The 25,904-nt window shown below is 41.9% G+C and overlaps 1 protein-coding gene across 1 annotated transcript in view; it reads right to left on the bottom strand.

Annotated features, from left to right (window-relative positions):
• Positions 1-664: 664 nt before the first annotated feature.
• AKT1 (AKT serine/threonine kinase 1) overlaps positions 665-25,904 on the bottom strand; it is an 80,416-nt gene continuing 55,176 nt past the window's right edge. The window contains exons 6-14 of the mRNA XM_048305726.1: positions 23,470-23,601; positions 23,237-23,302; positions 21,327-21,395; positions 20,490-20,615; positions 19,081-19,209; positions 14,628-14,842; positions 7,225-7,312; positions 2,563-2,665; positions 665-1,999 (exon numbers count right to left, since the gene is read on the bottom strand). Coding sequence (XP_048161683.1) covers positions 1,920-1,999; positions 2,563-2,665; positions 7,225-7,312; positions 14,628-14,842; positions 19,081-19,209; positions 20,490-20,615; positions 21,327-21,395; positions 23,237-23,302; positions 23,470-23,601 — 1,008 coding nt within the window. The 3' untranslated portion in view covers positions 665-1,919. The remainder of the gene's footprint in view (positions 2,000-2,562; positions 2,666-7,224; positions 7,313-14,627; positions 14,843-19,080; positions 19,210-20,489; positions 20,616-21,326; positions 21,396-23,236; positions 23,303-23,469; positions 23,602-25,904) is intronic.

Here is a 25,904-nt window from a genome sequence, read left to right as displayed (position 1 = left end):
CATTCCAGCCTTCTGTAACCATCTCCCAGCTGTGATTAACATTAGTGCCTGGAGAGTGTTAGAGATCGTACAGCACAGACTGGCCCGAGTGGTGGAACAGAAATACCTTTGCAGATCAGGACCTTTGCTGGCACCAGGAGGGCAGCAAAACAAGGCCAGTCCTCATTCACCTCAAGACAATTTATTCCTGGCACACGGTGCATTTCTCTGAACAAGTGTTTTCCAAAATTATCTTTGCATAATGATCAGCACAGAGATGAAACAACTCAGGAGGAACAGAACAGCCTGAATCCCTCAGTGATAAGCACATCAAACTTGAGAAACTGGAGCAGTTCTTGCATCTCTGCAAATTCAGAAGGCTCCTACCACAAGAAATAAGAACCTAACTTGCTAAAGAAATTTTATTTGCAAATACTGTATTTGTATTTGGGGGGAAACTTTAGTATCATGAGTAAAAATATAGAGTTGAATGTTGTTAAAAAAAAGTCAAGCTGATGTGCAAGCACAAGAGTGTCCGATGGAGAGGGGAAGGGAGGGTTTTCATAATATACTTCCTTTCAAATAAAAATATTAAATGCTACTTAACTGGAATACGTCATCATTTTTTATACAGTCAGGAGAATGAAAAAAACCAAAAAAAAGGCGCAATTTAAAGAACGCAACCTACAATGGAATAACTTTATTCGCAGCAGAGACAGAGTAAGACTGCTTTTATGAAAATTACAAAGAAACATGATACAACAAAAATAGGGTGTGGGGGATTTCCCACAAAGATTAAAAATGAAAAACAAAAAAAAAAGTTCACTTTTTGAACACCATTATTATTCAAACACATATGAAGTTTCAACCTAGTTTTTTTTATACATGGGAAACACTGTTAAACTGAATCTTCAAGAGTGAGAAGGCACCATGAACTGTTGGTTGATACCTTTAATGCACACTCAAGAAAGAAGAAATGATCTGGCATGATGCAAAAAATCATTAAGTGTTTATATATATTCATATATCTTTTTGTAAAAAAAAAAAAAAAGTGGCAACAAGTCATTACTTCAGTGCCAAATGTACTCGTGTCTGGCCGACTCGCTCATGAGGATGATTTCTCACTTAGACCTGTGTGGTATTTCTGTACAGTGGTGGAAGTGGGTGATTTTGTGTTGTTGCCTTTCATATTAGATTGGTAAATCAAGCGTTTTCTAGGTTCTGAGAAGCCAATCCTATGAAGTATTCCTAAGTTCTATGCAAATGGAATCATTAAATGCACTGTCTAGAATGAAATACTCATCTGTACGGCGTGGCAATCCCACCGGATTCAGTTTGATACGTAATGTCTTGTAGCAGATGTTATAACAAAAATAACTTTTGCTTTTTGATTTACCTCACTGAGGCCATTAATGCTGTTCCTATAGTTGGTTTTCTGGAGTTGGATGACACTTCACTGCTGTCCAAAATGAGTTTGAACCTTAACCCTCCAGAGTTTGTTCACTTTGTTGCTTATATTATCGCACTAGCTACTAAAGTCTTATATCTTCCTATATAAATCTAATTGTTCAGAGTGCAGATTCTGTATTTAGATAATGAACTGTATGAAATAAATAAAATAAGGGGATTTTCTGGTCAGAGTTGCTGATATGTTGAATACCTTAATTATTTCTAAAGTAAACAGTTTTGGTGTATATTCTTAAAAACCCATGGTCATTCAGCATAAAAGCCTTGACATAATACTTAAGAATGGATTTGTTCTCCTTCTCAAAAATGCATCAAAGAATTGTTTTAAATACAGAATCTGTGAGGCTTCCTACAAATTCACCTAAGTCGTAATACAAACACAGTTTGTAACTTGATAATATAGAAAGTTCTCTAGTGTCCATTGAAGTAAGGTCCCCAAAATGCAGTCTGTTTTGTTTCTGAATGGCAAAACATTAAGCGGTTCCACTGGCTGAGTAGGAGAACTGAGGAAAATGAGGTCTTCTCTCGTTATCTACACAATCCATGCTGTCATCTGAAAGACGAAAAAAACCATCAGGTAACATCTGCTACCTTTTTTTATTTTCAGCAAATCAACAGTAAGATAATGCATGGTACAGTTATTTCAGAAAATAGTTGTTCAGATGTCCATTTAAAATTGCTAGGAGCTGCACTGCTTAAATCCACATCCACTGCTCTGAATTTCTGGCAATTGGGATTTGAGAGCATCAAACATGCTCAGTTATCACAAAAATATAAAATTTTGATTGAATATGGACATTAGCCCGTGCTCAACTGACTGCTTGCATATATACAGTGCATGTGGATATGGAAATGTGCAAAACTCATTATTATCACTGATTTCCAATGGGAATGTGCAGATTTGGAAAAGACAACAGTACAAATAATTTCACTCTTATAAAACAGGTTTCTCATTTCCCCAACTGGAAAGATGTGGAAAGTTTCACCTCAATTTACCAACTTCTTGGTCAAATACATATGGAAAACCTTCACGTTTAAACTGATGCTTTTTCATGTGTGCTGAAGAGACTCATCTGGTCTGGAGAACACAGTGAGAAACATTTGGAAAAACTTTACCTTGGTCAGGAGGAGTGATTGTTATCATCTGTGCTGTAAATTCTTCATCAAAGTATCTTGTATCTGTTTCAGATGTAACTTGTGGCTTGAACGGAGGTACAAGCTATGAAAAACAAAAAGTGTCCATTTACAGGCTCTTGCAGTGCCATTGTTGAAACAAGTAGAATTCTACGTAGTTATAAGCTACAGCGCCTTTTCCTACGTTCCTAAAATGTCTAAAAAATACCAGTTCACAAGGAATAATAGTAAAAAATACTTAAGTGTGCACTTCCTATTTATGGGGCATTTAAGGCATTTTTTCCCCTAGGATTTAACTGCACAAAGAAAAACTTAGAATCCAAAAATTTCTTCAAGTAATAACATGCTGACCAATGTTTAAAAATAACAACACATACTGGTTCCCCACATAATTATATGGAAATCGTCAACCTTACCTAGTCATATTTATGCTTAAGGAGGATGAAAATGAGTAAGAAAGATGCTCAGTGATACCAAACTGATCAGCTAATCTTGTGTATCGCCGTAACGGTTGTAACACGCACCAAAAAGTTTCAGCTACAGAGCTACTGTGCCCATGCAGCTCATGTTGGAAGTCTGAGCAAGCCTGGAGAATTTAGGCCAAGGCAGCAGCAACATTAAGCTTAAATACTCCTGGTCCCCAAAAGCAGTTTGATGTCAACTCTGAACTTCAAATACCTGGAGTGCTTACAAAAACCTGAGCCCAGTCAGCAGTCAACATCCTCCTTTTGCTACAGCAGGAGTTGTGCTCGTTGGGGTTTATTCCTGAGACTCGCTTGGGCAGACAGGCTGGAAATCATCCATGTGTACCTAGGCAAGCTCTGGCAAGAGCAGCTCCAGATGGAGCAGAGCTGCCTGGCTGGGGCTGGAGGAGGAGCGCGCCTGGGAAGCGGGATGGGGAGCTGGCTGCATACAGATGTACACACTTGGAACACAGACAGCTTCGGAGGGCAACGGAGCCGGGATTCAGACCCTGCTCACCTTCCCCTGCACGGGGCAGCAGAACCAGGATGTAAACACGGCTCTGCGCCCTCCTGAGCACAGGGAGCCGCGCTGGGATCCCGCTCGCCCACCACCGGGGTTACGTGTGGCCATCTTTTAATAGCACACAGCCACACCAGGCAGCAATTTAGGAGCGTGATTGAGGAAGCGTAGGGCTTCCAATCCCAAGCTGCAGGGAAAGGTTTAGCAAGGCGGACAGTAAATTGCTCCAACTGGAATTATGCACTGACCCCAAGACGTGCACTTCTGCACTTGCACAAATAAGAACGACACTGACAGAAATCACTGCCTGGAAAAGATCAGCAAATCTTCAATATACAAAACACCTCTTCCCCACGGCCAACTTTTCCTCCTGCTTGGATGTGAAGAATCATTTGTTTGTCAAGTCAGCAAGTAAGAAAAGCACTGATTTCAAGCTCCCTGTCACCAGGATCGTCCTTCTGATCTGTTTTGAGAGCACCTAAGAGTGTCCTGTCATACACACAACAATCCAGTAAAATGCCTTCATTTCCAATGTAAAGACTGTAAGAAATGTAATCTATAAAGATGGCAGCATTCCCACATACAAAGAAGCATTTACTGTTTAAAATCAATCTTTAAAAATTTAGGGACATAGAAGCTCTGTTTATTGTAAGAGAGCACAATTATGGTATATATTCATCATCTTTTTTTTTTAATTACTCACAATTCTCTGTGCCCAAGAACAGCTTAAAGGAGCTGGGCACATTACCCTAACAAAAAATATTTGGTCCTTTGAAGTGTTTTTTATGTCCTGAATTTAAAAAGGAAAAGGAAATAGGATATCCCAAAGTCAAGAGTCAGTCTGAGCCTTGCATTCCCCCTGAAGCTATCAAAGAGGGAATGCTTCACATTATAATGTTAATAACACTTCTCAATCAAATCACACCAACATATTACATGCAAAAGCCCTGTGGAGCATGAGGATTCTTCCTTCCTCGTGTAACTCTATTCTCTCTCTCCTTGCAGCAGCCTCTGCCTACTTCTCGAAGCAAACCTGGGTTTGTTTTTGACGGGCTGTGCATGTGTGTGTGTGAAGCTCTATCTGTCCTTTTAACCTAATGGTGGTTTTGGCACTCACAGTGCCCCTGGTTGCTCTGCTTGCTGTGCACAGCATGGAGTGATTTAGGACTTGGGCACTGCAGCAGACACCTGAACTGAGCACATCAGAACAACTCAGAGCAGCAGTCCCAAGCCAGCACACATGTTGAATGGCCTAGTGCCGCCTGTATAATTTTCCTTTTTATTTTAGTATCTGTTAAAAGCAATTTGAGACAGATTATGATGCACCCACAAGACATCTTTTCCCCCTAGCTGTCAAGTTCTGAGCGCTATGCTGGAAACAGGGGAAGCTGCAGAAAGCTCCAACGCTGGCTTTAACAAGCAAATATGTCGCTTTACTGAAAAGCTGTCACTGCAATAGCTCTGCAGTTCAACTGGTGGGGAGGTGCCACCTGTAGCCTCCCACGGCTGCAGACCAGCATTGGTACCCGCAGGCTCATGCTGGTTTAAGAGAGAAAAAGGACCAGAAAAAAACCCCATGTGATTAAAATCTCTGTGTATGTTTTGCTTGTGGGTGGGCAAAATACTGCAAATTAAACTGCACCTTTCTCTGCACCAGAGACAGACAGCACTCTTCCAGGTGAGCCTAATAAACATTTTAAATTTTGGGGACAACCCCAGTTATTCAAAGCTCCTTATAATATAAAGCAAAGCTATGTTTCCAAAAAGCTTAATTACAAAGCAAATGTTCTGGATTACCCAAACCCATATTCACATACACATTCAGCATTTCTGGAGATGGTGGGTAACCAAGCCTAGCACACAAACACCTCTTGGCAGCTGACAAAATCCAGCTTTAATCCATGGGTCTGCACTTCAGGTAAATGCTGCAAGACCCTCTTTGGACCACCCAGAATGTAGGCAGCAATTACCTACAAGCTCTCCATTTGCACAGCACGCCTACTTCAGCTGCAAACACTAATGGGACACGAGCAAAGCCAGGATCTAGACTCCTTGGATAGTCCAAAGTCAGGAATAGTCTCAATTAGCACACAGTCTTCTCCAAAAGATGTGAATATTTGGAATTTCCTGATAATTTTCAGAATAATCTGAATCAGTACCACTACGGGACAAGTTATGAAGGCTTTCTCAGTCCTATGAATAAATACATTGCCTCCACCTTGTGTGATTTCTCTTCTGTTCAGGGAACTGTGACTACCACCAAATACCAAGTAACTTCACTGAAAACATTTGAGCCTCATTGACAGTTTTTTACCTTAAATTGCATATAAAACCAGCAAACCCTCAAGCGTGCAGCTTGTCAGCTGGGTGAAAATGGGGACAACTTCCTGTTTAGAACAGAATTCAGATCTACTTTTCATGTTATACTGAATAAACTCCATGGAACTCTCTCCTGCCCTCATGACTGCATGCAGCTCTCCCTCAAGGGATGCTCTGAAAGGACTGAGGTCTAAAGTCCTATCTACACTTTCAAGGCACAAAACCTTGGTTTATGATTTTTCAGTTCCCTTTAGCCACATAGATCTGTGAGGAAGTGAAAGAACAGCCCTCTCTGTAGCTGTATATAGGCACTGGACAATTCTCCCATTACAATATGGGAACTCAGTTTCTGCCAAGTTTCTTACCTGCTCCCACCAGCTGGAGGGACAACTAAACTGTATTTAGAGATCAAATGAGATCTGATACCATGAGGAACTGCTGGGGGAAGGAGGGAAATCAGGAAAGGCTGGGATTGAGTGAGATTGTGTGGCACCAGTAGATGGGAACCCTGAATCAGCAGACCCACGTTTTAGCTGGCTGCATTTCACAAGCGTTACAAAAACGTGGCTGGTGAGAATCAATCTGAGAGGACAACAGCACGCCACCCTTAGAGCACAAAGCGGGGCATCTTGGAGGAGTGAAATGCTTATCTGAGAAGGAAGGGGCAGTGAGGCATAGACAACTGATGAAACACATTCTTACAGGAAGGGCTGGGCTTTTGGCTTCAGTGGCTCCCACTAAAAAGCCAACAAACTCAATGAATGGTCTCAAGGAAACCCGTGAGAAATACCATGAAGTGCAGACACTTCATATCAGTCCTCTGCCACACACAAAAAATTGTATTATGCTTGGATTGATGTAAAAGACTACACTTGTCTGGACTTGTCTTGAATGCTGACATTAGACTGAACAGGCAGGAAAAATGCAATTGCAAAAAAGAGCCCATCTTCTACTACTGCTTCTAGGCAGTCTGGCTTCAGATGCTCACGAACCAGCAATAACTCTGGGCTCACAAGGGATACATCAGTCAAAAGCAAGAAATGGCAACAGGAGTTCACAGGAAAGGCCATTTTAAAAGCTTATACACTCTCTAAATTTGGAAGCGATTTTGATTACATCCTATTTATTCAGCCATAAAACCATGTATCTCATTAAGAGACACTCGTATCTTTGCAAAATAAAAATCCAGAACTAAACTGATTACAGTATTTTAAATTGTTGCTAAAAACAACTGCAAACCTTTTCTGTGGAGGGTTTCTGTGTACCTTTAGAGAGCAACAAAATTTGAAACATTCATAACCACAGCTACAATTCACCTTGGGAGAACAGTTGTATAAATACCTTTTTCTCGTATACATCTTGCCAAACAATGCCAGCAAAGAATTTGTGCTGCATAATCTCCTTGGCATCATCAGGACCGCCACCTAACCTGTAGGAGGCAAAATATGTAATTAAATGTTTGAGTACAGTTATTTTTCTAATACATTTTTTATTGCAGTGTACTGAAGAAATTCTGAGTTTATATAATGCATTTGGGAGCAGTTCTAGCATTTGCAATGTGTTTGGTTTTTTGTGCAAGGCCTATTTTAGGCTTCAACACAGTTCCACCAAAAGATTTAAAAACATGCTAACAAACAGAACAAAGATCTCTCTTAGACAAAGAAAAAAAAATAATAATCACAATTCAAAAGATTTGCCCTTCAGGAAAGATGCTGTCCTGGGGACCACAGCAGATCCTGTAAAGTAAAATGTCTAAGCCCCAGATCCTTCTCTCTACATTAACATGCAACTACCCCTTACAGTTTTCTAGAGCAAAGTGATGCTAGCAGTAAAACTGAATTTGAAGTGAAAGAGAGACAAGGCTTTTTAAGGCAAACTGATTTATGCAACCTGATTTAAATTTCCATTAAAGAAAACAGTTGACAACTGCAGTGATAATATCACAGTATATGCAAATCCTTCCTCCTCCTTGGCTTCAGGAAAGCACAAAGGGTGTTTTATTGACTTGAGGTATATCAAGATAAAGCACTTTTATTCCAAAATAAAACTGTCCACACAGCTTATAGATGTGATCAGTTTAGCTGAAGTCTTGAGCACTGATGCTTAAATTTTGCTGTGGAGGTTAAAATGTTCTGTAAAAGAATGAACCACATCTGCAAGCAAAGGCAGGCACAGAGAAAACAAAACAGATACTGGGTAATTAGCAGGAGAGTCTTTCAGGTAACAAGGTTAAGATGACACTCAGGATTTCAGGTACAAAAGGTGTTACCATGTTCACTCAGGCTGATCTCTAGGATCTGCCTGTTCTCCCATGCTTGGTGCCACTGGCAAACTGAGATATTGACCATGTTTCAAGAGTTTGAAGCAATGACTCGTCAAGACCCAGGCTAGAGTTACACTGCTGCAGACATGAGGGACACAAGGCCTGTTCTCTGAGCCTGAAGCCAAGACCTGGCCAGGCCTCATCCATTGCTGCACAACATCTGGCCCTGAATGTCCTCTGGGCCACGTGCAGTAACCCCGTGCCCCAGTTCATGATTACCTGGGGATAGAAGGGGGGAGTTGGTTCAAAATCTCAGAGAAAATACGAAAGCTGTGCTAAAGCCCATTGAAGTGGTATTTTTACAGCCTGAGACTGCATGTGCTGGAATGCAGAATGAAGGCACAGTGCTATTGGGACAGCACTGGATGATAGTTCAGCATGGAAAGTCAAATACTGCAACACTTTGTTCATGGTGCCAACTGGGAATGGATCCTGATGCATTCAACCCCTCAGCCATGCCCGAGCACCATCTGCAGAGAAGGCACACTGGCAGAGGCCACAGCTGTACCAGAGAAATCCAGCAGCAGAGGTGCCTGACAGTCCAGAGGCTGTGCTTGCTTCCTTGCCCTCTTCCATTCAGTGCCACAGTAACCTAAGGGGTTTGCTCCTTACATCCTTTAGAAAATGTGCACTTGAACAGCTCCCCAGCCTTCCAGTACCTGGGTGACTCTCTCCTGCCCAGGTAAGCTCTAAGACTAACCCAAGTCCACCCTGAGTCCCAGGGGCCAAACCAAGCTGGACAGGTGCTCTCCCATCTGCCTGGCAGCACTTTATACAGCTGTGGAGCAGCCTGGAACAGAGACAAACTCCAGGGCAGCCTGGGAACAGAAACAAACTCTGTGAGTAATCATTTCTCGGCTGGTTCCCCCCAGGTCTAGCGGCTTTGCCAAGTCTCTACCAGACTCCTTGTTGCTTCCACAGCACAGATGATGATGGCCGATGAAGAGGGTGGAGTCAATCCTCTATCCACAGATGTCAACAGACTACACAGGAGTTTAGGAGCGACTCTGGGTGAAGAAGCACCTGAATGGTGTCTTGCAGAAGCAGGCAGGAAGGCTGGCTGGCTGGCTGCAGCCACGTACAAGTGCTCTGCAGAATATGTTATCTAATACGAGCCTTTGTTCCATGAAGGGCAAACACATACTCGGGAAAATGCCAAGAAAGACTCCAGATGTTTTACTTACCTTTTAAAAATTACACAAATCCAGTCAAAGAGAATGGCAAAACAATAGAAACTTATTATTTTGGGTATGGATTTAATGCAAAATACAGTTTTGTTTTTCCAGAATTAGTAGGAAAGGTCCCTCTCAAGGAGAACAAAATTAAATTGGCAACTAACACAAAAATCATGGTTAAGCACCAGTGAGAATGTAAAGAGCAGCAGGTTTGTCTTTCATAGGGACATGCAATAAATAAAGAAAAATACAGAAAAAATAAGAGCTCTGAGAAGATTCCTGGATAATGAAGTTAAATTCTGCACATATAGTCTTCAGAAAAAACCAAAAATAGTATATATAGGACTTGCAAAGCAAAAGCTACAGAAATGTACAGTATACGAAGAAATATAATAGAAAGTGTAGAGGCCAAAAAGCAATCTAAGGAAAAACAAGAGAAAACATCCCTCAAAACCTAACTGCCAAACAATTCTGGTTATTCATTCAGCTTCTACCTACTTGAGTGACTTTCTTATTTTAGTTAAATCTAAAAGTGAAAATTATTAATAAAGTGCAACATCAATATTAAACTTAAATGATTTTCACATTTTAAATTTTTACGGAACTGCATACTGCTTTCAAGTCCCTTTAACCATTTAATAACAAATGCCTGTGCTCCACAAATCAAGGGCAATCAGCCATCATTCCACAGACACATCATGTAGAAGTATTTTAAAAACTTACTATACTGTATTGTTAATATATGTATATAAATACAGTGTATGAACACAAAGGAAGACTGCAATTAGTGGACGGCATGAAAAATAATGTATCTCTACTTGCCCATGTAAAAAAAACAGTGCTCAGCTCCCAAGTCCATTCCCAGCTCTTTAAAAGGAACCTGCACACTTCTAGTTTTCTAGCCCTGTCTTCACATGATTTCTCTGAGCTACCCTTGCCCCCAAACCTGGTTCTACAACAGCACAAACATTCCCACCAGGCTCAAGAACAACAGCCCAGCAAAAGCTGTTGGTGTTCACAACTCTGAGCACACAGATGCCCATTTCTCCTCTGATACAGTCAAGATGGAAACTAGAAACTTACTTTACTATGGCACTTACCTTCAGAGGCTTCTAATAGCCACAGGGAAGGATTTGGGAACTGTGTCCACATCAATTTCCTGTGACTGGCACTATCAGCACAGAGAAGCTCTCTGTGGCTTTGAGAACAGCATGATTTTATGACTTCAGATTCGGAAGGAAAAAGCCACATTCTTCCCGAAGCCCTGCCTGCACACAGAGTCTTCGGGTGCTTTCCTGCTCAGAGATTATAGCTTGTGGAAAGCCTAATGCAGCTAACTCCCAGCTCTTTGCTGAGCTTTACTTCCCCACTTCCTCATTAACCACATGCATGTAACACAAACATGGTAGATCCAAAAGGCACTGAAAAAGCTCCCACTTCCCAACATTAGTAATCAAGAGCCATGTTTAGGTTGGTGAAGCTTAGGAAGTCTCTAAAATAGTGGTTTCTATAAAGCTGGGAGAAAAAATTCTTTAAACTTGCCTCATGTTTTTCTCAGCTTCAGTTTAGATCTCTGTGGGTGAACCGTTTGTCTAAATTGCTGTGGACAGAATGGATTTAGACCAAAATAATCATACACAACAGCTAAATCTCAGTCTATCTCAAAACACCTGTTGAAACATTAAGACTTGAGCATTTGCAGTTCAGCTCATACACAGGACACTGGAGCTGTGTGGAGACAGAAGCTGTTTCCTACTCGAAGCACACACATTTCAGAGCAAACACAAGTTGCCTGTCATGTGTGGTTCCAAAACTCTGCATGTCCACAAGGCATTCAAGTGTGCTGTCCAGGAGGACCAGCTCTTCAAGGTCACCTCTCCTGCTGGCCACCAGCTAGCTGGGACCACCTCCAGGCCCCTGCAGTCCCCACAAATGTCACCTCTAACTCCTCCAACTCCAGCAGTGTCTGTGAGGGCTGCAGACCTCCCTGTGCCTAAGAGCAAGGGTGCTCAAGAGCCATCTAACCTTTCTGTAGCAGAGCACCACAGAGGACACAGACATACAGCTTAACTACAAATCTCCTTTCACAAGGGAAAAAACCAAGGAGTTTGGTTTTCATACAAGTAAGGGCTTGATTGACTTGGATATTCCTGAACATCTGTGTCCAAAGCTGCACTCCAGATGTGGAAAGAACCACCATGGCTAGGGAAGAATGAAGTACCAGATCTCTGTGTGGCTGCAAGAACTGACCACCAGGTCCCAGGGAGCACCTTCAGCTCTCCAAAGCCACAACCACAACTCTGTGAAGTCATTAGATCTTTGACCAGTTTGTGAAATGCTGCATCATCTTCCTCTCATTCTTGCTGAATGGCAAGGTCCAACAGCAGCACAGAGGCAGGTAAAGCAGCCTGTGACAAGGACTAAGGCACGAAGTGAAATCCAATGATCAAAATTCAGATTAAACCATCCTGAAGTTCTTTCAAGTTAAAAGCCTGCCAAGATTCAGAGCTTGCAAGACACTGATTATAAACCCACCCACCCATCTAAACTTAGCCTGCTTACATGGGGTGCTCTGATCCATGCCCACTTTCACAGGCTGCAATCTCCACAGCCAGAGGAATAACAATAAAAGCTAAAAACTTTGTTGTTTTATGTGTGAAAAAATGCTCTGATTACCTTCTTTCATTTGATCCATGTCACAAAGCAATGAAGGGGAATTTCAGGTCACATTAACAGGAAATATTTACAGAATAGATTTTTTCCTTCTTAGGAAAATTAGGGCTCACATTACAAGATTAATAAACTTCTATCAATCCCAAAAGAAACTTCAAAATTCCTTTTCTCTTACAAAGTGGATTTCATATGACCAAATTTAGAAAACAGGCATGATTAAAAGCAGAATGCAATTTATTGTTCTTCACATTTTCTCCACATGCCTGGGAGTTTGAGACTGAACTGGTATTACTGAACACAGAGTGCTAACACTGCTTCTATAAATCCAGCTCAGGTACAACAGGTCATTTTTAAGATTTAATTCACAGACACAGATCACAATTCTTTAGATCCTTGATATTTAACTTAAAACTATCCTTGGCACTGAGCTTCATTATATCAACCTTTATTGTTGGGTTGGTTGGGTTTTTTGATGATTTTAGGGGAAGTGACAACATTTCTCAGTTTCCTTTTTCTCATGGTTTTGGCTGCCTCCTCCATCTCGCTCTGAAGTTCATCCAGTTATGCTGCCAATCCTGATGCATTCTGCCACAAACACTACAATGACACCAACTTCTGTCCACCACCGGGCTTTATGGAAGAGGGGATTTCTGTTGAATTACACAGTGGCTCCCCAAGACACCAGACTACCACACATCTTAAAACTTTTCAGTAATGTATTTCAGTAGCTCTCTGGCCATTTTTTGTCCATATGGCTCCATGAGCTCAGTGTGAGTCAACCACCAACTATGCCAGTCGCCCACCCCAGCACCCAGACCACCCAGAAAAAGGAACATAACACTACAAGGGCAGGATGCAGGACTTCTACCTCTAGTACTTCCAGATCAGTTCTCCATGCTGCCTGAAATGGCACAAAGTGCAGGGGGTTTGCTGAACCACAACTTCAGTTAAAAAGTTGTGTGAACAGTGACTGGGGAGAAACCAGTATTTAAGAACAGTCTATGATCCAAAAAAGCTTGGGAAGCACCAGTGTAAATAGGCATGATTACAATAAGGCATGTGTGCAGGCTTGTCTAGTCAACAGTTACTTCTACCAGCAGCATGAAAATCACCTGTCCACCAGACCAGAGCAGTGCTGCTTCCAAGCCTGCAGAAGATACATGTGTAGAAGTGGTTATTTGTATAAAGTAAGCATATTGTGGAATAATTACTGGCATTGGGAAAATCTCGTCATTCGAAATGAGTGGGTGCTCTTTGTTTGTAAACAAATTGCATTTTGGTTCATCAGAGATGCTCCTTTAAGAACAAACTGCAGCAGATGTGGCTTGTGTTCCCAGTGATTGAAAGGCCCCACCTGAATAAGCTATGAAAGGGTCACAATCGCCTTTAACCCAGCACTTTACTGGACAGGAATGCTGTTGGCAGGGGCTGCAGCCAGGCCTGCAGAGCACAGAGGCTGGGGGCTGCTCATCAATTACACAACCTTCTCCTGGAGGTCCCCTCGCAGGGGCTGGCTTCAGAAGGAGGTGCAGCTGTTGCCACCTTGTACAAGGCTGGCCACGTTCTGGGCTGCAGCCGCGCCCCACTCCCCACGTCACCATCAAGACGAATCCTCCAGTATTAGAAACTGTGGATTTGCATTACAAGACCTCCCAACAGAATTTTCCATCAAAAATAGTGATGGAAATAGACTACAGCGATGACAGAAATCCTTGCTGCAAGTATCCAGGTAGTGGCAAACCCCATTTTCCTGCTATGTGCACACACATGCACGGAGACTAAACAAACACCAGAAAGCAAACCGGAATTCTCTGCTTGCACCTCACATGAAAGGTTTCCCATTTGGAGCCCATTAACAGTGAAAGGTTCAGGACAGGAGATCAGGGGCAGAGTCACAATATTATTTGTTTTAAAAATGTCTGGGTTGACAAGATGGCAGGTTTTTAAACTGATGTTTATCTTTGTGCGAAGGTCAACATCCTCTCCGGATTTTGTTCTATTTTCTGTTTGTTAGCCGTTAAGAGCTTGGGGGTTTTTTGTCGTTTTTTCTGTTTTTAAATCAAGGGTTATTTTTTAAATAATACAGCAATAAAAGAAAAACAAAAACAAAAGGAGGAAATAGGAAAAGTCGATTGAGTATGGTATAAACTCTACCACAAACATGGTACAAACATCACCACCTACTGTCCAAAGCAGGATGCTAAATCACTGGCACAGATTTAGACAAAGATTCAGGAAAGGGACAGCAGTCTCAACTGCGACAGAAGGTAAGAGCATTTGGTGCAGAGCACCTTATAACTCACAGCAGCCACTGGATTCATTACGGCCAGGGTTAACTTTCTTTTTCCCAGGCTATAGTTTTGCTTTAATGGCAGCCATCGTACTCTGAAATTCAGCACCAAAGATGTTTCCTATCACTATCCACGCTGTCAGCTCATATAAAAAGTTAAAAATAAATGAGTAGACCCACTTCCTGCGGCTTGCTGGATAATCATTTTGAATGGATTAAAAATTAAATTACAATTTTGTCTCAAATACCTTAAAAAAGTGCAACTATTAAGTAACAGCCTCACCTTTGCTTAGGATCTTTCTTCAGCAAACCTGACAAGAGAGATTTTGCTTCAGGTGACAATGTGCGTGGAAATCTGATCTCCTCCATAAGGATGAGCTCAAAAAGCTTTTCATGGTCCTGATTGTAGAAAGGGAGCCGGCCACACATCATTTCATACATCACAACTCCTAAACCCCACCAGTCCACTGCACGGCCGTAGTCATTATCCTCCAGAACCTGCAGAATGTAAGGAAAAGGCTTTAGAAGATACTCCCAAACCAGGCATGACCCACAAAACTCAAGAAGCAAAATTTACCCCAGCTAGTCCATCTTTCACAACACAGCCAAATCTACCAGCACAGTATTTGCAGAAGAACCACGTGAAAAGAAGTGGCATCCATGCTCGCCATCCTAGGTGAGCAGTGGGGGGAAAAGGAGGCAGCAGGTATGTTACAGCAGCCTCCTTGTCTTCCTTCTCCCACTCTCTGTCGCATTATGGTCATGATAAGCACAACCTTTGGAAGTCCAAAGGCCAAGAACCGTTCTCAGATTACAGTACCAGCTGTTAAACTCTCCCTTATTCATCACAGAGTGTTCCAAAAGGGATCCAAGTTTTTAGAAAAACCCCAACCCACCAAGGAGCCAGTACAGAGAGAAAAGACCATCAACCTGTTCCTTGAAAAGGAAAAAAGTGAAAAACCAAACATTTCCACCATCTTCTTATCAACCTGCACACCAAAGGGGTGGCTCTGCACATCCTAAAAGGACCACCCACAAGTACTCAATGACTAATGTACATTAAACACTAAGAACCAGAACACCACTCCTAACATTTGACAGGCTGTAAGGCTGTAAAACGGCAGCCAAATTGTCTGGAAATGTTTCCCCTCCAACCCTTTGCCCCGCTCCAAAGGCACTCCTGCCTCTGCCTAGAGGGCTGCAAACACAGGAACAGTCAGTGGGGTGGATTTCTGCCAGGTCTCACAGCAAAAGGAGCCCAGCACAGTCCATTCTTCCCTTCCCCCAGCACTTCTACCTAGCAAAGCAGTGGCTGGTGCAGGGACTCGGGACCCCAGCAGTGCTCTCCACCTCTCTGCTTGCTCCAGAGAAGCCCTCCCACAGTGCATTTCTGAGCATCTGCACAGCGGGCTGCTGAAGGGAGCGGGGAGAGTTTTGTGGCTTGTGCAGTGGATAGTACAAGGACTTCTCTAGACTTTGTGTCTCCTATGCAGTTGTCTGTAGCTGACACCAACATCTCATGTTCCAGATCCTGTCCTCAGGTTTTAGTTGTCATCTTTACTCCTTGCACGGGTCTGCACTGAGCTGCTTATTACTCTTGCTAAGAGCACAAACCACAACTGCACCACCATCCTGTTTTCTTGCTGCACGGTGTCTGTGTGAGCTTTACATTACTGCGATTCAGAATACTTAACACTCAAAATTAAAAAGGTGAAAGAGCCAAAGTTGGTGCAAGTTTAACAAAAGAAAGATCTTAACCTCTTACGGATCTTGCTATAAAGGTTTTTTGCACATGAAAAAGAAGCATCGAGGCACTTCATGTAACAACTGTTTGCACTCTGCCTCTCTTTACTCACTAATTATTCCCTTAATTATCTGAACAAGGGAGAGGGCCTGCAGTAAAAATCAAAAGGCTGCCAGGTATTAGATTACCCCACGTCGGTCTATTTACAGCATCCCCGGCCCTATGATTCACACCAAACGACAGCTGGCTGTGCAGCTGCCCCCCTCCATGTACACGGCCGGCACAGCTGCCAGCCGGACTGCATTCCAGGAGCGGCCCCGTCCTTCCCGAGGCATCCCGAGGCATTGCAGCCTTACAGAGATTGTGTGACAATGCAGTTCCCACTCTGAGTCACCCCACTCAACAAGCGCTTCCTGTTCGCACTCCCCTACGCTTGGCTCACCTAAAATAAAACACTCACATGGCCTCCAGTTTGTATTTTTACTTTTTAAACTGCTGCAAGACATGCAATAGGAGAGACTGAAAGAAAAAGCAAACCAAGGAAGCCTTTGTTGTGCATGTAGTTAATGCTACCGGTGCTTTCAAAATGCAGTAAACACTTCAGATGTTACTTTTAAAAGTGTATTAATACCCTGTATTATAAGCTAGATCACTAACTTCAGTGATTTTCTTCACCTCCATTAATTTTAAACAGAATATAAAATGTTTATTTCTTCAAAGTTCTTTAGGACAATGAGCATACCCTCACATTAGTGATTGCATAGAAAAGAGTAATGTTGTGAGTATCAAAAATACACCGTAAAAAAAAAGATATTGCACTCATCCATGATTTATTGCAGCACACTGGATAGCTGGGGAGCAGTAAAATAACAAGGTTATTTCACTTAAATTAAGGGATCATCATTTTCTAACAAGCAGCTCTAGACTGTTGAGCAATGGAATTTGAAAGAGAAGGCAGAACAGCTGTAAACATCACAGCCAGTGATGCATCTGACACATCAAAGTTGACATGGTTCAGTCACTGTCATCCATGCATGAGATTCCAAAAAAAAACCAACGATGCAACAACTGTACAGACACGCTGCTGTGCCCGACTCAAGTTACGAATGCAGACTGGAGCATCAATGCCCCTGCTTTTAAGGATGTATGACCTTAAACACATGGAATATTGCTCACACACAATTTCCAGATTTTTTGCATGCTATCAACCCGATGACAAAAGCCTGCAGAATTTAACACTCCAACTCACAGATGGGATTTGCAAGTAAGAGAGAGAACTGAGTTAATCAAAAGGATTTGTCCTTCAGGGTTTTTGGATGAGCCAACTCATCATAAATATTAAAAATAAAAAATAATAGCAAATAACAGAACAGAAAGAACAACATAACTGCACAGGGAATCCCCACATTCCAAGTTAGGAAAAACCAAAACAGTAAGTATTTTTAGCCTCCACATAAAATCCTTGATGAGAAACTGAAGTTCAGCAATTGATTTAAGAGGGAAGCTAAAATAAAAGCCATGCTTATGAATAATAAACATTCCGTCATGCTGCTAATTACTCTCTGCATCAGTAAATCTCAAATTGTGGTGCATGGACCCCAATTTGGATTCACTGAAGACTTCTGGTGATCCATGGAAAAGCTGGCAGTCATCATGAGACTGGCTCCACCTCTTTGCTGCAAGCTACTTTGACAGGTGCCCATGTTCTTCATTACTACAAAGGACTGGAGGCCCTTGAAAGCAGCTGGGAGTTAAAAAAAAACCAAAAACCAAACAAAACCCAAGAGCATGCTCCCACCACTATGTAAGCAGGGAGCACAAAAGCGCTGATCAGCAAAGACATCAGCTCTCAGAAGAAATACTCCTCCTTCCATGCTGGTTTTCCATACTTTGCATTTCTTCATAGTTCAGTTCAAGGCAGGTTTGCAATGCTCAAGTCTCCAACTCAGAGGAAAGCTGTGCCAACAATCTATAACCTGCCGGCACCCCAAGACTCGCTTCTGCCTGTGCTCCAAGTGGGATGGAAATGTAAACGCCACGGGAAGCACGGGAAGCAAAGCCCCACTGGAAGGGAAGCAGCCCTTCTGCAAGGCACACCATATTAGCTCAGGCTCCATGCCCTACAAACCCAGGAGTCTGCTTCCACACAGATCGGAGCACGAGCACAGAAAGCAGCGTCTGCCTGCGGAGCACCGACCGTACGCGCATCCCCTACAACCTAACTTCACTTTTGATCTGCCCCTAACTCAGCTGTAACACCACCCGTGTTGCGCAACTCAGAGTGTTTCCAGGAGCAAACCTGCAAATGCACATTTGCATTTCGCACTTGAAAAGAAAAAAAAAACATTTGCACAAAACAAAATTTCCCCAAAACATACTGTTCGGGGACTGAGATCCCCTGCCTGGATTTATTTCCTCTGAAATTGAAGCATTCAAATCAACACTGAGAAGTACCTTGTGCTTTTATAGTCATAAAACAGTCAGTACTTTCAATGCATGCCATGCTAAATACTGCAGAAAAAGCTTGGTCTGTACTGTTTCTGAAAACATGTCACCTTTTACTGCCCTCAAATAGTAAAAGAATTGGACAGTACTTTTACTTTTTAAGTGAAGTCCTATTGATAGCTTTTAAACAGGACAACACACAGCAAGCTGCGAAACAGGTAATCAAGTAATCTATCATGTAATATTTGAAGTGATTAAAAGGTTTTTTTTTAAAATTATGTATCTGATACAAGAAACAAGCACTGTTCTTGTAAAACGTACATACTCCCTCAAGTGGAAGATACTACCCCGCCAAAAAATTATCACATATCATTATGCTAAAGATGTGTTCCAGATCATGATGAATAAAGGAGTCTCAGTATGTGTAATTATATAACAGCAGTTAGTGCATGAGCACATCATGGCACAGGAATTACTCTGTACTCCTACTGCTACCATGGAAGGCATGTAAGAAGGCAATTTAACATAACAGCCAACATAAACATACCTCTGGTGCAAGATACTCTGGAGTGCCACAGAAGGTCTTCATTGTTGCTCCATCCTTGATGCCTTCTTTACATAGTCCAAAGTCTGTTATTTTTATGTGTCCATCTTTATCCAGCATAAGATTTTCCAGCTGGGAAGAAAAGCCAAATTAAAAGATATGATTACCTGTAACACACACTGGTCCTGAGCATGATAATCAAAGACATTAATTTTGCAGATCAGTTTTCAACCTCATTCTCATTGAGGTAAGACCCACAGTAGCTGCCAGAGCACAAATGTAAACATACATTTGTAACATTTTCCTCAGCTCTTTAGGGAACATTAAGTAACTAATTTGTAGTCTTGGTGTAACTGACCATATATATAGAAAGATTACAGAGCATAAACCCTGTATTTATGCTTCCACAATATTATCATAAATAGAACACCAGTTCTTTTGAAAGTATATTAAGTATTGCCCCTCACACAACTTCATCCCACCTTTTACTCTGATTTTATGAAGTCTGTGCCAGTAAGTAATAGCAAATAGAACAGAAATCATATGCAAGGTTAAGGAACCACTTCCAGAGAGACCCTTTAAATGAGAATCACTGGATACACATACTCAGCACATGGTATTCATCCCACCCTGAGCCTCTAATTTTTGAGAAAGTCACCCAGGTATAAGGACAGTTTCCTCAGTGCATCAAAAAAGTGCATTACAGAGGAAATCACAGTGATACTGGAGACAAAATCCCAGCAGAGATCCCAGAGTTACTTTGACGTAGTCTGAAAACATTACAGAACATGCTTCATCTTCGACTGCCCCTAAATAAACTACCAGTATCCCTTCATCCCGTCCTGAAAACTCCTCTCAGCAAGAAAGAAAATGCTATTGTTGCATTTTCCTCAAGAATTTCTCAAGTTTGTTTGCCCTGAGATATCTTGTTTGGTCGGGGTTTTTTTCCCCTTCTGTCCTCACCAAACAAATGAGTAACTTGAAGCTTAGGCAATTTTCTAACTGCAAACAGGTACTTTGAAGATGACGTGACCACACTGCAAGGAAGTGCAACATCTACACAGTGTGAATTTGCATTTACCTGGTAAAACCAGGATTATGTTCCACCATGCAGAAGCACCAGCAAGATTTCTCTCAGAACACAAGCAGGCAAGTGAAAATCAAACCCCTGTAGCCCAGTAACCCTTCATGTTCTCTGAAATGCTGCCAGAGTCACAATAAATGCCTTATGCAGCCTCTTGGACTATCAAAGGGTTTAGACATCCTGTAAAGTCCAGCCCAACAGCTGCAACAACAGTTTGGATAAAGTTCAGTCAGGAAAGAATTTCTTAATAGTTCAGGATCATTTGCTTTTTTTAACAACAAACAAAAAGCCAAACCCCAAAAGCCTGTAAAATGATTTTTCTACATACCTTCAAATCTCTATAAACCACATTCTTCTCTGAATGCAGGTAATCCAGCGCTGAAACAATCTCAGCCCCATAAAACCGAGCTCGGTCTTCAGAGAAGACACGCTCTCTTGACAGATGGAAAAACAACTACAAGAACAATAATTTGTTAACTTTAGATGTTTCTGAATTATGTCTTGCACTTCACAGGCCATCCTGCCTGGAAGGTGCTACTACCTATGAGAAAACCCCTTCCCATCCTCACTCAGCTGTATTCCCAAATGTGTTAAAAAGCATCATAAATTAAATGATTAGATAATTATGTCTCATATTCACAGATGCACACTGATAATAAATTCATGTACTACAGTCTTACAGGTTCAGAAAATTACAAAGCTATTTTTGACTGAACTACAATTACATATTAAAACGACAGCCTAATGCATGATTTAGAGAAATGCTAATATTCCAACTTTTCCCTCTTGACTGTAATAGTAGTTTAGTAGTTTCTAGTTCTCCCTCCAAGTATACTCACAATATAATTTTAAAGTGTTAAAACTTGTCTGGAGAGCAACTAGAAAGCAACCTTACCTTCTTGAACTTCTAACTGTCAGATTACAATATATTGCTGTCATATAAAATATGAACCTATGCCCAAAACCTCTGTCTTCTAAAAATGGAGTTAAAAAATTAAGACTCTTACTTCTTAATGTTAGTTAAACCTGCAAACAGCTCTGTTTAACTGGGACAACTTGGATTAATTAGAATTGCAAAAATGGACCTTAGCTAAATAATGTCAAGCAGAATTAGAAGTAGAACAGGAAAATCCTAAAGTATTAAACAGTATTGTATTTCCCTTACCTCCCCTCCATTAGCATACTCCATAACAAAACACAAGCGATCATGTGTCTGAAAGGAATACTTTAAAGCCTGAAACAGATTTAAACCAAAACTTAGAAGACAGATCATAGTGACAGTTAGCATTTTTAATAGATATTCAGAAGCAGACATGAAATTTTCTATTTTAGTGAACTTTCCGTCCTTAAATCTTATATAACACTTATACTTTTCTTGTTGCAGCTGAGGACTTACTTCATTAAATAAATTTAATAAAACATTAAACAAATCCCTTGCAGAACCTATTATCACCTAAAATACTGCAAAACAAAGTCCTGCCCCATTAACAGGGACTCAAAATGTACCAACAGTGACTGTGAAGTTTCCTCCTCAGGCCACAGGTTCAACTCTCAGATCAGAGACCAAAACCAAACCCTGGAGCACAAGGTTTCACCACACTGGCTACAAGACCTCTTATATGAAACACATACGTATTTTCACACACCAACCCCCTGGTCTCTGCCCTGCTGCCTGCAACTGCTCCCTGCTGACAGCCTGCCAGGGGATTGGTCAACACTGTCAATACCAATTTGTGAGCAATTCACAAAAACAGACCGGGTGGAGGCTGTGATGGAGAGTCACAAGGTGCCTGTGTGTAGTCTTGTCACATGTATTCCCATGACAAGAGTAACATCAACTTGTTTGCCATAGTACTAAGATTTTTCATCACAGAATATGCTGAGCTGGAAGGGACCCACAAGGATCATCAAGTTCAACTCCTGGCCCTGCACAGAACCACCCCAAGAACCCCACCATGGGCCTCAGAGCGTTGTCCAAATTTTTCTTGAACTATGTCAGGTTGGTGCTGTGACCACTTCCCTGGGGAGCCTATTCCAGGGCCCAACCACCCTCTGGGTAAGAACCTTTTCTTAGTATCCAAGCTAAACCCAGTCTTGTAGCTAACTTCTCAGGACAGCCCTAGTTCTGGATATTTGGGTTTATAAAAGCATTAAAAAGAAAATACTGCATATGATATTGTTGTCTTCATTACAAGGGGTGACACTTTTAAACCAGTCATATATTTCCCGGAAAAATGAAGGACTAGGTTTTAGACATGTCAACACTATTGATTATACTCAATACAGGCAATATTTACTTCCAGAGGTCATGAATTAAAAGGTCTGAATTCCAGCTAAGCCCTTGTACCTGGCCCAAGGAAACAACCAGGATCCTACAAAATCTCTTAGAGGCTTTAATAATTTGTAAACAATTCAGAGACAACTTCTAATAAATATCAGAAACAAAATCTTGAGACGGAACCTGAATATCTGAACTCAGCCCAGAGAGACTGATGGCACTGGAGGTCTAAAATGAGAGTATGGTTTGACTTTACAATGCAAAAAGAAAGGAGCAGATAAAGCACAGTCCTGCTCTTCCCCTCCCCATTCCACACACTCACACCACCATCCTTTGGCTGGCGTTACCAGTGCTCTGATTCCACAGTGAGCTGTTTCTGGGAGCTTAAAAAAACAACGAAGACAAAATTAAAGGGTTTTCCCCCCACTATATCTTCCTGAATTTGTTTGTCACAAGATCAGGGTCACCCTGATCTGTGCTACAAAGACAAGACCAAACATTTGAAGGACAAGGAAAGCAGATACTTCTCTCAGAGATAGCAAGTCATTAAATGGGTGAGCCCTAAAGTCAAACCACACCCTGAAACAGTCTTCAAGAGGTGCTAAGGACCTGCTCTGCAAGAATTAGAAAACTTTAAAAAGTATTTTAATTTGTGCATCCCAAAAATGGAAGGGTACAAAAATACACAGCCACTCTGAAAACACAAATCTCAGCTGCATTAGGTAAGTAACAAAAAATAAGGAAAGCCTTGGTGGTTGTAATGTCAAGTTACACTGAGCAGAGGCAGAAATGCTTACTGTTAGGAACGGGTGCCGAGAGTTCTGTAAAACCCGGTTTTCTGTCAGCGTGTGCGCTACTTCATCCTGAAACACAAGCAGAAGGAAATCAGCAAAGTGATTCCCCAGATCAGGGGTCCATTTCAAACACTAACAGAGCAATTATTTACAAGCACTCTGAGAATCCTTCCCATGACTTTGCCCAAAGGGTGTATCAAGGGTGAACCATGTCCCCAAGTTTCCCATCTACTCACCTTTGCTACAATAACTTCCTTCTTCAGAATTTTCATAGCATAATACCGTCCAGTTGCTTTTTCTTTAACTAAAATGACCTTTCCAAAAGTGCCTTTTCCCAGTAGTTTAAGGTATTCAAACTCATTCATGGTCTGTTAACGACACAGATAAAGAAGAACTAAATTACAAGATCTAACTATTCTCAGACCAGAATTTCTGTTCACGAGAGAATGTATTGCATATGTCACACATGTGATTTTTTTAATCCTTTTGTTTAGTAGAATTCAGAAGCAGAAATGATTCTTCCACAAAAATGAATGCCAGTGCACTCCCAAAAATAATCAATCAAACTATTCACAGAAAACCGTAAGCTTTCAATTAAACGAATGCTCTTTTGCATGACTCAACAGTGCAAGCAACACTCCACGTATTAATCCATAGCCATTCTGACCTCTTTGTCAGTGCAGACATTCATTAAAAAGCACACGCTGCTCTGATTCCAGGGAATAAACCCACACCTTTTTTCTGATGTTCCCCACCTCTCTAGGAGACCAGTTTTCTTGTGCTGTTCATTGAACAGCACCGAAAACCAAAGACAAAATGACTGCCTGTAAGGCCTCTATCTACTCGCTCAACAGGACATTTGAAAGGGCTTTACAGTGGTTCATATACTCTGAGTTGGACACATGGGAGAAATACCAACCAGATACTCTCATGAGGGTCAAAACAACACACAAGTTTACTGGCAAACTTTAGAAAGTCAGGCAACTTTGGCTAAAGGTTTACTGCAACATCCAATCAACATAAAACACTTCTCACAGCATTAACTTGGACCATTCAACTTAGCAAACTTTAAACTCATTCGATGGTAAGTTACTCGAAATATTCCAACAAGAGGGAATCAGAAGAAAAAGAAAGGAAGACAGAAAAGATATAGAAAAGCACACATACAGCTAACCAGCTCCTGGGTTCCAGCCATGTCCAGATCGAAACTCCAAGAAGAGGTAGGGTCCAGACAAGATGATGGCCTCCTGTTTGGCCTTAAATATCCCTTGGCCTTCATGGGCCTTTTCCCCAGGTGGGACTGGTGGTCATTTGGCCACTCAGGAGCTGGGTATGGGGAGAGTGGAGCACTGCCTCTGGTGTGCCAGTGACTGGCAGCTCTGCCAGGCTGGGTGGGTGTGGGACAGTTCACTGCCTCACCAGGGCAAGGTCTGACCTGCCCCTTCTCCCACACACACGCATCCCAAAATGTTGCAAAACATCAAATCTTTCCATTCCCTGACAACCACCCTCTGGCTCAAGATATTGACCCGGACCACAATAATGGTACCTCTTGTCTCACGGTCTAATCTAGTAGACAGAGCAGAAAGGAAAGAACAGGAAAGTACACTGGAACTCATATAACAGGCAATTGCTATTCCAACAACCAAAGCGTAAATCTAGTGAATTTCCTCCTGTGCAGTTCATCACTCCCCACCCCCTCAGTCTCTAGAACTGCAGGCGAGGTGTGATTCAAATCAGGATCCGGGGGAAGAGTTCATGAACCATTCTCTCAGCTGCAGTGCCTGAAGAGTCCAACAATTTGGTCTGTGATTTCCTGTGCGTTCCTTGAGACAGCACTCCTCTTCTGTGAGGTTTGGCATTCTTGAACGTTAGACAATTTTATACAATTATGATTGATACTTGTTGGACTGGTAAGCTGGGCTCCAAAATAGCTTGGCGAGTTCAATTTAGGATTCTCTATGGCTTATTGATAGTGCAACACATTGCACTCCTTGCCAAACTCTGCATGGATCAATAGTTAGGCTGCTTTGCCTTTTGGAGTCCATTCTCTTAGAGGTCCAGGTTTCAGCACAACCTAAACAAATATACATGTCCCAAATTGCCACCCATATCCCTCCCACCAAGCAGGTTTCGGGGGAATTACCAGAACCTGTACCCATGGAAAGAGGAAGAGGTCAGCGGGCACCATCAGAAACAACATTCAGTAAAATTCTACTACCAAATAGTCTGAATTGCCTCAGGAGTGGGGTCAAATATATAACAACACTCAGTCATTCCAACCTCCGCAGCGTATCATTTTAGTCAGGGTCCTGAGTTTGGACCAAACACTTTCCAACTTTACCAAGCCCTTCAGCAGTTCTCAAACCCCAAACCTTTTTTCTCTTAATCACTTATGCCTTCTTTATCTACAGCTGGAACTTCCCAGCTCCACTTCAGCTCCATTGTCAGCCCCCTTTCTCCTTCCTTCCAGGGCCACCAACAGTTCAACATCCCCTCCTTCTGCACAATCATTCTTCACACATCGCTTACCATTACTAGGCACACTTCCCCCAATACAGTAATTTTATACTTTGCACTGAGAAGACAGGAAGAGGTACACAAATTTATTTCCATCATCACATGAAATCCTATGTGTGAGCTCCCAAAACTATTAGAGGGAGGAATCTTT

Source organism: Corvus hawaiiensis, chromosome 6 (assembly GCF_020740725.1).
Source record: "Corvus hawaiiensis isolate bCorHaw1 chromosome 6, bCorHaw1.pri.cur, whole genome shotgun sequence".
Taxonomy (NCBI): Eukaryota; Metazoa; Chordata; class Aves; order Passeriformes; family Corvidae; genus Corvus; species Corvus hawaiiensis.
The sequence above is the reverse complement of the archived record's forward strand: the minus strand, read 5'-3'. Positions and strand labels throughout refer to the sequence as shown.